The 12,553-nt window shown below is 39.3% G+C and overlaps 1 protein-coding gene across 5 annotated transcripts in view; it reads left to right on the top strand.

The window, feature by feature from the left end:
* The window catches only part of KLHL32 (kelch like family member 32), a 218,441-nt gene that overhangs the window by 31,132 nt on the left and 174,756 nt on the right, over window positions 1–12,553 (top strand). For all 5 annotated transcript variants that reach the window (XR_003512614.1, XM_027551368.1, XM_027551366.1 and 2 more), the window contains exon 2: window positions 7,039–7,126. Coding sequence is in view for 4 of the 5 variants with exons in the window: in XM_027551368.1 (XP_027407169.1) it covers window positions 7,104–7,126 (23 nt within the window). In the remaining variant the exon portion in view is untranslated. The remainder of the gene's footprint in view (window positions 1–7,038; window positions 7,127–12,553) is intronic.

Below are 12,553 nucleotides of genomic sequence, written 5' to 3'. Positions count from 1 at the left end.
ATCGAAACTGGAAAACCACAGAGAATAAATGGGGGTGCAATTAGTAATTACACTGGGACAGTAAACAAAACTATGGCTACTCCAAGATGGCTCAGTCTCCTTAAAGAGCCACTGTCATGGGGTGGGTAGAAATGAGGCTAAGCCAATAGCTTCTAACCCCCCTTCCCCAAACAAGTAATTATATAGAGTGCTAATTATGCTGTGTGTTTGGATGTATAGGTGTTATTGGAGCTTATAGAAGAGTAAGGAACTGGGACCTTGGGGAGTTTTAGGGAAGGCTTCCCAGAGGAGGTGACCTTGGGACTTGCAGGATGAATAGGAGCTAACTAGGTAAAAAGGACACAGGAAGTTCTGGGCAGAGAAGATGGTTGGTACCAGTATCCTGAAGGGAGAGAATAACTCAATGTGGATGAGTGGATCTGCATGATAGATGCTGTACCATACTAGATGCTTTCAAATATGTAAAATGTGGAATAGAATAGTACAGAAGACTAGAAACTCTACTGCATGAACTTTCATAGATTCCATGGATATTGGCTCTCCTTTCCTAACTAGATACATGTGGTTTCCTATCACCCTATTCAACACAATTGATGATTTGATGTGTCCCATAATTTTAAAGGGATTTCCTTTCTCCCTATTGCAAATATCTATTTATCTGGGATTATTGTGCTGGGTCAGTTTATACTAGCTTTGTGTCCTGGTGACCTTAAGTGAAATCCAGCTACGAAAAGATATTTATTTAACTTTTTGTCTCTTGATGTTTTTCCCTCTCTCATAGGATAATAAATATTCAGTATATAATTATATACTTATTTATGGCTTATATTGTTAAGAAGATCTTACTCTATTTCTTCTTTAATTTTCATATAATCTATATATTTTGATTTTAGTGTGACTTCAAAAGTAGTAGTATTATGGTTTATTATAAAACTTGGAATTAGAGCAGAATAATTAAGAATACAAACTTTGGAGTTAAACAGTTTTGATCTCTGAGACTACCAATTTCTAGTCCTGTGCCTTTTGTGAATTACTTATACCCCTGCGTTCTTAATAAAATGAAAATGATATCATCCACATTAGGTTGTTGTGAGTATTAAATGAGATCATGCATATGAAGTACCTCTTATTGTAAGAGCAATCAAAGAAAGCATTTGGCTTGTGGTAGTAGGTAAAGTTTGAACATTCTTTGGCATTGCCTTTCTTTGGGATTGGAATGAAAACTGACCTTTTCCAGTCCTGTGGCCACTGCTGAGTTTTCCAAATTTGCTGGCATATTGAGTGCAGCACTTTCACAGCATCATCTTGTAGGATTTGAAAGAGCTAACTGGAATTCCATCACCTCCACTGGCGTTGTTCGTAGTGATGCTTCCTAAGGCCCACTTGACTTCACATTCCAGGATGTCTGGCTCTAGGTGAGTGATCACACCATTGTGGTTATCTGGGTCATGAAGATCTTTTCTGTATAGTTCTGTGTATTGTTGCCACCTCTTCTTAATATCTTCTGCTTCTCTTAGGTCCATACCATTTCTGTCCTTAGTTGTGCCCATCTTTGCATGAAATGTTCCTCTGGTATCTCTAATTTTCTTGAAGAGATCTCTAGTCTTTCCCATTCTGTTGTTTTCCTCTATTTCTTTGCATTGATCACTGAGGAAGGCTTTCTTATCTCTCCTTGCTGTTCTTTGGAACTCTGCATTCAGATGCTTATATCTTTCCTTTTCTCCTTTGCTTTTCACTTCTCTTCTTTTCTCAGCTATACAACCATTTTGCTTTTTTGCATTTCTTTTTCTTGGGGATGGTCTTGATAACAAATTTCCCTGATGCCTTCAGCATCAGGGGAAATATTGAAGGCAGGAGGAGAAGGGGATGACAGAGGATGAGATGATTGGATGGCATCATTGACTCAATGGACATGAGTTTGAGTAAGCTCTGGGAGTTGGTGATGGACAGGGAAGCCTGGTGTGCTGCAGTCCATGGGGTCGCAGAGTTGGACATGACTGAGCAACTGAACTGAACTGAGTAGGTAAAGTGATTATTGTTTATAATTTTAAATTAAAACAAAATAGCAGATATTTAATAGAAAGGGTTTAACATTATGATCTCAGGAATAAAGCCTGAATGATTGTCTTTTATAGAGTAAAAGAATTGTAGGGTTTTGTAAGACGGGACAGTTGTGTTCTTTTGGCCTAAATTTCTATTCAGTTCGTAAACTGTGCTCTAATCACACATTGGACCTTTCCTGTTAGAATTGAGTCATCTCCACGTCTTTTTTGTTTGGAGGGGGAGCTTAGATGTTTTCACCCTCTAAGATGAAAGCATTCCTTCACCCTAGAGGGTTTTTACCCTCAAAGGGCAAGCATCCTTGTTACCTTCAGGAATGATGTTCCATGCAGGAAAGTATACCAGTGGGGTACCTTGAATGTTTACCTTTCAAACTAAAGGGATATCTAATATCATTTATTGCACACCATGTGATGGTGTACTGGTATTAAGATATAATTTGCTTTTGAACTATGGTGTTGGAGAAGACTCTTGAGAGTCCCTTGGACTGAAAGGAGATCCAGCCAGTCCATCCTAAAGGAGCTCAGTCCTGGGTGTTCATTGGAAGGACTGATGTTGAAGCTGAAACTCCAGTACTTTGGCCACCTCATGCGAAGAGCTGACTCATTTGAAAAGACCCTGATGCTGGGAGGGATTGGGGGCAGGAGGAGAGGGGATGACAGGATGAGATGGCTGGATGGCATCACCAAATCGATGGACATGGGTTTGGGTGGACTCCGGGAGATGGTGATGGACAGGGAGGTCTGGCGTGCTGTGGTTCATGGGGTCACAAAGAGTCGGACACAACTGAGTGACTGAACTGACTGACTGACTGACTGACTGGTATTAAAAATATACCAATTTATGAAATAATCAGAATTAAAGATAAATTATCATAAGTAATACATAATCTAATGATACTATAAAATATATGTAGTAAAATATAAGAAATGTTCAGTTCAGTCGCTCAGTTGTGTCTGACTCTTTGTGACCCCATGAATTGCAGCACACCAGTCCTCCCTGTCCATCACCAACTCCTGGAGTTCACTCAAAACTCACGTCCATCGAGTCGGTGATGCCATCCAACCATCTCATCCTCTGTCGTCCCCTTCTCCTCCTGCCGCCAATCCCTCCCAGCATCAGAGTCTTCCAATGAGTCAACTCTTTGCATGAGGTGGCCAAAGTACTGGAGTTTCAGCTTTAGCATCATTCCTTCCAAAGAACACCCAGGACTGATCTCCTTTAGAATGGATTGGTTGGATCTCATTGCAGTCCAAGGGACTCTCAAGAGTCTTCTCCAACACCACAGTTCAGAAAGCATCAATTCTTTGGTGCTCAGCTTTCTTCACAGTCCAACTCTCACATCCATACATGACTACTGGAAAAACCATAGCCTTGACTAAATGGACCTTTGTTGGCACAGTAATGTCTCTGCTTTTTATATGCTATCTGCTGCTGCTGCTGCTGCTAAGTCGCTTCAGTCGTGTCCAACTCTGTGCGACCCCATAGACAGAAGCCCACCAGGCTCTCCCGTCCCTGGGATTCTCCAGGTAAAAACACTGGAGTGGGTTGCCATTTCCTTCTCCAATGCATGAAAGTGAAAAGTAAAAGGGAAGTCGCTCAGTCATGTCTGATTCTTAGCGACCCCATGGACTACAGCCTACCAGGCTCCTCCATCCATGGGATTTTCCGAGCAAGAGTACTGGAGTGGGGTGCCATTGCCTTCTCTGAATATGCTATCTAGGTTGGTCATAACTTTCCTTCCAAGGAGTAAGCATCTTTTAATTTCATGGCTGCAATCACCATCTGCAGTGATTTTGGAGCCCCAAAAAATAAAGTCTGACACTGTTTCCACTGTTTCCCCATCTATTTCCCGTGAAGTGATGGGACCGGATGCCATGATCTTCGTTTTCTGAATGCTGAGTTTTAAGCCAACTTTTTCACTCTCCTCTCTCACTTTCATCAAAGAGGCTTTTTAGTTCCTCTTCACTTTCTGCCATAAGGGTAGTGTCATCTGCATATCTGAGGTTATTGATATTTCTGCCGGCAATCTTGATCCCAGCTTGTGCTTCTTCCAGCCCAGCGTTTCTCATGATGTACTCTGCATAGAAGTTAAATAAGCAGGGTGACAACATACAGCCTTGATGTACTCCTTTTCCTGTTTGGAACTAGTCTGTTGTTCCATGTCCAGTTCTAACTGTTGCTTCCTGACCTGCATATAGGTTTCTCAAGAGGCAGGTCAGGTGGTCTGGTATTCCCATCTCTTTCAGAATTTTCCACAGTTAATTGTGATCCACACAGTCAAAGCCTTTGGCATAGTCATTAGTGAATTATAAATAACAGTAATTTTCAGGGATTAATTCGTCCTTTAACTCATTTTTAACTCCCAGCCTTTAAAATGGTGTTCATTTCACTAAACATTGTAGAATGGAACAGATTGTAATTAGATAATTAGAAGAGAACTAATTTAGTGAGTTGGTCTCCAAACAATAAAGGAAGTTATCTTGAGATTTTTAATTGCTGTATTTGGAATGTCTGAAAAATATCAATAAGGTGTGTCCTTTAATTTTGTATTATTGTAACTTTTAGGATTATTGTTCTGTATTCACCTAGTTTGGAAGCATTTTAAAATATTAAAATTTCAGAAAGATTAAGGGTTTTTCATGTCTCTGTAATAATAATAATAATAAATATCTTATGCCATCTTATGCCATCTTAAAGTGTCTATCTCTGTAGTTTTTGTGTTAGGCAATAAGAACCTGGAGTTTATAACCTAGTTTATGAAGGGAATATGTAGCAGTGATGGGTTGCTAGGAAAGTCTCTGAGCTAGTTAAACAACGTGTCATGAATTATTCTGATCCTCTTTATTGCTCAGTTCTAGTGAATTAATTGAAAATGATGCTCATTTTTAGATTTTTCAAAACTTAAATGAAAAGTATAGGTATACTATTTTCAGTAATTAAAAAAGCAAGAAATAAGTATGAATGTATGAAATGTTTAAAACAACCTGATGTTTGACAACAGTGAAATGAATCCTCAGCAAATTATGATATATTTATGTGATTTAGTATAGTTTGAAGGTTTGGATATGGTGTAACAAATACTATATTATAGATTGGAAATCATAGGTCTCTCTTTTATAAAATTAGCAGAAAATAGGCACAGCTTTACATATTTCTTTCATGTGTTTTTACACTGTTTTTGCTTTTCAAAATTAAACTTAGAAGAGAGCCTGTTTAAGATGATTCAAACTGGAATTAATTTTGATGCTTGGGTGTATTAGAAAATGGAAGCTAGACCTTCTAATGGGAGTTGTAAAACATAGTCATGGATTCAGTGTTTATATATGTAAATATATGTTTTTTATATTTTCCTTTTCTGAGTCTTTTCCATTATAAGTATTATAAGATACTGAATATAATTCCTTGTTCTATATTGTAAATCATTGTTTATTTTGTATATTGTATATATCTATTAATTCCATACACCTAATTTATCCCCACTTCCACTTTGGTAATCATAAGCTTGTTTTCTGTGTCTGTGTGAACCTGTTTCTATTTTGTAAATAAATTCATTCATATTATTTTTTTAGATTCTACTTACAAGTGATATCATAGAGTATTTGTCTTTCTCTGACTTTACTTAGTATGGTGATCTCAAAGTCCATCCATGATGCTGCAAATGAGAAAATGTTTTTCTTTTTTATGGCTGAGTAATACTCTTTTATATACATACACATGCATACATATATGTATATATACTACATCTTATTTATCCATTCATCTGTTGATGGACCCTTAGGTTGCTCTCATGTCTTAGCTGTTATAAGTAGTGCTGCTATGAACATTGGGGTACATGTATCTTTTTGAATTAAGAGTTTTAGTATTTTAAGGACTCGCTGTACTGTTTTGCATAGTGGCTGCACCAATTTACATTCCCACCAATGGTATAGAAGTGTTCTCTTTTCTCCACACCCTCTCCAGCATATATTATTTGTAGACCTTTTGATGATGTCCCCTCTGATAGGTGTGAGGTGTCAGACAGGTACCTCATTGTAGTTTTGATTTGCATTACTCTAATAATTAGCAGTGTTGAGCATGTCTCATGTCCCTGTTGGCCATCCATGTATCTTCTTTGAAAAACTGGCAGTTTCTGCCCATTTTGGATTGGTTGTTTGTCTTTTTGATATTGAACTGTATGAACTGTTCATGTATTTTGGAAATTAAGCCCTTGTCACATTGTTTGCAAATATTAATATTTTCTCTTAGTCCGAAGGTTGTCTTTTCATTTGTTTATCGTTTCCTTTGCTGTGCAAAAGATTGTTTGATTAGGTCCCATATGTTTATTTTTGCTTTTATGTCTATAGTGAGTATTGTTTGGAAAGCTGGACTACCACATGTACATCAATGAAGTTAAAACACTCCCTCACACCATAAACAAAAAGAAACTCAGAATGGGTTAAAGACTGTCTATGGAATTCTCCAGGCAAGACTACTGGACTGGGTTGCCTTTTCCTTCTCCAGGGAATCTTCCCGACCCAGGGATTGAACCTAGGTCTCCTGCATTGCAGGCAGATTATTTACTGTTTGAACCACCAGGGAAGCCCCTAAATATAAGACATGACACCATAAAACTCCTAGAAGAGAACATAGGTAAAATGTTCTCTGACATAAATCGTAACTATTTTTTAAAATCTTAATTTTTCCCTCTGGCCATCTGATGTTTTAATTTTTAATGTAACTCTTTAGCTATTTTTGGTTCTCAAATTTTAATTTTTTGTCCCTGAAATTCTAATAAGGTGAAAAAACTTTAAAACTTATAAGCATTCTGAAACCTTGCCTATCACAAGAGCATTCAGTCAGATTGTTGTATCTTGTCTATAAGACTCTTCAAGATTTGAAAGTATTAGCATCATGAAGGCCCAGAGTATGTTTGTTTTTTTCTTTTTTTTTTTGCATTTAAGTCACTGTGCTTTTCTTTCTTGTCTTTTCATTTAGCTGGAATGCTTGCCAACTCCTCTGCGACCTTCTGAGGCTGAGACCCTGAGGAACCCAGCTGGAGAATGCCGTCTGAACGCTTCCTCAGGTGGGCACTGTAGGATACGTCTTGGCTTGGGGTGGTGAGCCTTGTGTGACTTGAAATCCTCCTACTGCAATGTCTAGGACCGAGCACAGGGAAGGCACTCAACAAGTATTGAAGGAATTAAAGCAAACCAGTCTGCGAGTGTGTGTGAATTTAGTTTGGTAGCACAAGGGCTAACCACTAAGATGTAATTACTGCCCAAACTTAGATATGTTTAATGGTTAAGTATTTCAAAGAATACTTTTTTATCCTTTTTATCTTTTCTTTATTTAGGATGCTAACCTCCCTCAAACTAATAGTATACATCCATAAAGATATATGATGTAATAAATAATCAGAAAACCACATATACATGACTATTGTCCCTTTTAAAGCAATCATTTGACATGTAGTTAGTATAAAAATATTAATGAGATGTTTTTGCATTGTTTTATTTCATACTGTGTCTTTGACATCCAGTGTACATTTTCTGCTTAGTGCCCATCTCAATTTGGACTGCGCACGTTTTACTCAGTAGCCACATGTAGCTAGTGGCTAATATATTGTACAGAGCAGGTTTAAGGAGTTCCCCAGAGGAAAGGGTATTGGGGTTGCCTTGCCGAAGACAGGTCACCCTCTACTCTCACTTGTAAATTTCAAGGTGGCAATATTGCTTCCATGGAAGACCTTTCCGAATTGTAGAATGACCTTCGAACCTGTATACCCTCGGAAAATGTGGCTCCTGTCTTATGTTTTGTTTGTTTAGTATTTTAGGAAGCTTTAGGAATATGTTTTTCCTTCCTTCTTCATCCATTCCTCTGTCGATGGATGTTTAGATTGCTTCCATGTTTTGGCTGTTGTAATCTGTGCGGCAGTGAACATTGGGGTGCGTGTATCCTTTCTGATCATGTTTTTTCCCAGATATATGCCCAGGAGTGGGATTGCAGGGACATATGGTAGCTCTGTTTTTAGTTTTTTAAGGAACCTTCCATACTGTGCTCTATAGTGTTCTGTACCAGTTTATATTCACACCAGCAATTTAGAAGGGTTCCCTTTTCTCCACACCCTCTCCAGTATTTTTTGTTTGTGGATTTTTTTTTTATGATAGTCATTCTGGCTAGTGTGAGGTGATATCCCATTGTAGTTTTGATTTGCATTTCTCTGATAATTAGCAGTAGTGAACATCATTTCATGTGCCTGTTGGCCATCTGTATGTGTTCTTTGAAGAAGTATCTATTTAGGTCTTCTCTCTGACGTCATTTTTGGTTGGCACCAGGCTTGGAGGTGCTATTGGCATCTAGTGAGTAGAGGCCAGGGATCCTTCTAAACATCTTACAGTGCGCAGGATAATGCCCATAGCAAAAAACGTCAGGATGTCAGTTTCACTGGGGTTGAGAAACCCTGCTCTAGATCTGGCATCCAACCAATATAGCACATGGAAGGAGATCATGGTATCGGTCTGCCACCACTAAGCAAAGTGTTATTTCTGGCTACCACGATCCATATGGATTCTTCTCCAAATTATTTATTACTTTAAATTCGCCATCTCTGACACTGTGATCCCACTGCCATCTGTCCTCCATAGCACCATCATCTCTGCGATGGACTTTCCGTCTCTGCTGCAACACAGACCTTCCTTTCCCCCCTTTCTAACTTTCCTGTGCCCTTTGGAGCTGTTGCACCGGGTCTTGTTTGTGCTCCGCTGTGTCATCTCCCTCACCCTTTGAAGCTTTGAGCACCTCCTGCCTTCACTGGGCCCTGTCTTTGTCTGGGGCACCACTTGTTCTGTAGCGCTCTCAAGTGGTGGCCTTATTTTCTCAGTTCTCATGTACTTTATCGATGAGTAAAGAGCTTGTTGTCAACCTGGGGCATAGGTTTGCTTCTCAGTCTTTACTCCTTATGTTGGTTGTCTGAGAAAATGACAACAAAGACGGGCTCTTCTGAAGGTGGTGCTCGTCAACTCTTGCCTCCTCTCCTCCTCCCCACGTCAGCAGGGTGACTTCCTCTCATTCACTGTGCGCTTGGCGTTGGGCCCACAGTCTCCTCTTCACCACAAACCCTTTACTCCTTCCCGGTGCCTCCGTATTCACAGGGAGGATCTGCCTGACTCGATGGCCTTGGATCTTCTACCTGCGTGTAGCCTTCTCCCTCACCAAGCCACCTACTCCCGTGGTCACGCCATGGATCTTACATCCCCAGAAGTTGCTCAGTTTCTGAAACCACTGCATCCGCCTTTTTATTCCTACCAGGACCTTCTCTCCTTCCTGCTTCCTGATTTACCTACCCTCATCATGGTGGTACTTTGACCTCATTGCAGCGTCTCATTTAGTGGCCGGGCCACTCCACCAAATCCATCAATATTTTCCTTCTCTCATTTCCCTTCTTAACCAGTTTAGAATCTATTGCTCTTTTAAATCCTTAATTTCTCTTGCTCTCTGCATTTGCCTGACAAAACCCCAACCCAGATGATCCCAAATATCTGTGTTTTCATGCCTGCATTGTCCAGTGGAGGTTGGTTCCACTGAATGTTTAGATTCAGCAAGCAAAAAAATAAAATGCCCTAGGTTTTAATGCATGTTTCTGCTTCATTTATTTCTTCCCTCCTGCTACTCAAAAAGGAGTCCTTTCTCAAAACTGAGCCCAGCCCTGCTTCTGTGTTTTGAATCCTGTCTTTCTTATCTTCTCGGCAGCTTTTGACGGTTGTCTCTCATGTGTGTTCTGGAGACATAGCTGTGCTTCTGTCATTCTCTCCATCCAGGTGATTTTTGCACCTCTAGCCAAGACCTCTTTCTGAACTTCAGATCCTGCTCTAGGCCTGTGCTTGTCCTCAGGGTTCCAGCCGTGAGTATTCTATAGACTCGGTGTCAGGGCCTTGCTCCCTCCTGCCACAGGATCAGAGCACTTGCTGTTCCTCTGCCTGTAAAACTCTGCTCTCCCCTTTGCCATGGTAACTTGTTCTCATCCTTCAGCCTACAGCTCCAGCATTACTTCATCAGAGAGGCTAGCTTATTTGATTAAAGTTTAACTACCTCACAAAACTGAGGGTTCTGTGAAGGCTGCTAAAGTGTTCATCTTATCTCCAGAACCTGGTATAATACCTGGCACAAGATAGTAAATGTTTGTGTGAATAAAGGAAGGAAGGAATGAAACAAGATTGTCCATTTATAAATACATTCCTTTCTGCATAGTCTTCATTATTTCTTGGTCATTTACTAAGCATATTGCATCTTCTTTGCTTATTATTTTGACCCTTACTATTGTTAGCATTAATTTAGAAGTATTTACAAATTGTAAAGTGTTCTATTAAAAATAAATTTAAGTTCCTTGGTGTTTTTTTTTTTTTTTAACAGCCTGTCCACTTCCCAGGTGGTGCTAATGGTAAAGAATCTGCCTGCCAGTGCAAGATATATAGAGACGTGGGTTCTATCCTTGGGTCAGGAAGATACCCTGGAGAAGGAAATGGCAGCCCACTCCAGTATTCATGGGATTCTGGGAAATCCCATGGACAGAAGATGCTGGCAGGTTACAGTCAATGGGGTCTCAAAGAGTCCGACATGACTAAGCAACTAAGCTCCACTTAAATAAATAGGGTTCTTTTAATATTAATGTATTTAATTTGTATTAAAATAGTTTGACTGTAGAATGGAAGTGATTAGGGCACAGTTTATCAATAGACTGAACTGAGATAATCATGCATAATCCTAGTTCTGTTAGGTTTTTCTTGCCCAGTCCTTTTCTTTTTGGTGTAATCTGTTTAGGAAACGAGGATCTCTACAGTACTTGACTATTTGATATACAAGTATGCAACACCTTATTGGTAACCTCACTTGAAAACTACTTGCATATATTTTGTGTATCTAAATGCTAAGTAAACATTGATATGGAAACTGACTTGAATTTTTAAATTTGAATTTCAGATATTTAAAAACCAGATAACCATTCTGGAATTTATATATTATAAACTGAGTGACCTCAGTCAAAATTTATGCTATAAAAATGAGACTCAGAGATTTCTGTGATCAAAAATGTTCACTGTGAGCTTGAAGTGTGGTTTGTGATAATGCAGTGCTTCCCTGTGAGTGAGCTGTACCATGTTATGAACTTCGTGCTCTGCATTTGATTTTTTAATTTTTATCATCAATTTCAGAATGAAAGTTAAAGATTTAAAGTCATGAATAGTTCTGTTCCTTGAGATCTCATTTATTTATCTCCCTGTTACTGGATGCTACATTTGACCAATCAGATGGTTGCTCCCTGGCATCACTAAAAAGCAATTTCTTGCTCAGGGAGTCTGGGGCTTCCTGTGTTGTACCTGAGAGGGGTAGGGCCCTGTGAGAATCAAGAACAGCCAGACTCATCAGCAGCCTGATGGGGTGTCTGAAACCCTTATACAGTTCATGTGGAAAGACATGAGGAGCGTATCCCCAGGGAACTTGTAGACTGTCCTGTAAAACCTTAGCGTGAAGTATATATATCATTTAATCTTTTCAAACAGGCATATTTTTTTAAAGTTAAAGGAAACTAGTAAAAAGGATTTTAACAAAATATTTTATTTAACCCAATATACCCTAGATGTTGTCATTTTGACATGTAATCAGTATAAAAATATTGAGATATTTTTGCATTCTTTTATTTAATTCTATATCTTTGACATCCAGTGTACATTTTCCATTTAGAGCCCATCTCAACTTGGACTGCCCACGTTTTACTCAGTAGCCACATGTGGCTAGTGCTGTTATATTGGACAGTGCAGGTTTAAGGAGTTCCTCAGAGAACAGGGTACTGTGGTTGCCTTGCCAAAGCCAGGTCACAGGTCACCCTCTGCACTCACTTGTGAATTTCAAGGTGGCAATATTGCTTCCATGGAAGACCTTTCCCAATTTTAGGATAACCTTCAAACCTATATACCCTTGGAAAATGTGGCTTCTGTCTTATGTTTTGTTTGCTTGTTTGTTTAGTATTTTAGGAAGTTTTAGGAATATGTTTTTCCTTCCTTGTTTCCCAAGGAATGGCAGGGCACTGCTCTAAGTTGGTAGTTTGCTAATTTACAGAAGTTTGATGCCAAGGAAACCATTTGCGGGCATATGTCTGCTCCCCACCCTAGTTCACAGGTGGTGCATAACAGTCTTTGAGTCACCTCCTCCCTGGTTTATGAGTATTGGCTTTATCCTATGGACCTATGGCCTTGCAGCTGTGTTCCGTGGCTGCGTGTGCCTTCACACTTAAAGAGTTGAGGTCTTTTGCGGATTTACATCTTGAGAGTTGAGTGGGAAGTTCCTTTCAGAATACAGTACAATGACTTGTTGATTAATAGGCCTTTATTTCTTGCCAAATGTTGGAGTATTTGTTTGTGCTTTTAAGGATTCCTAACATATTGGTTCCAAAACATTTGGTATCTTGTGCCAAGTGTTGCCTTAAATATTTAGCATGCTGTTTTCTTTAAGCTTGAAT

The sequence above is a fragment of the Bos indicus x Bos taurus genome, chromosome 9 (assembly GCF_003369695.1).
Source record: "Bos indicus x Bos taurus breed Angus x Brahman F1 hybrid chromosome 9, Bos_hybrid_MaternalHap_v2.0, whole genome shotgun sequence".
NCBI classification, from domain to species: domain Eukaryota; kingdom Metazoa; phylum Chordata; class Mammalia; order Artiodactyla; family Bovidae; genus Bos; species Bos indicus x Bos taurus.
Note: the sequence above shows the minus strand (reverse complement) of the source record. Positions and strands in the feature narration are given on the sequence as shown.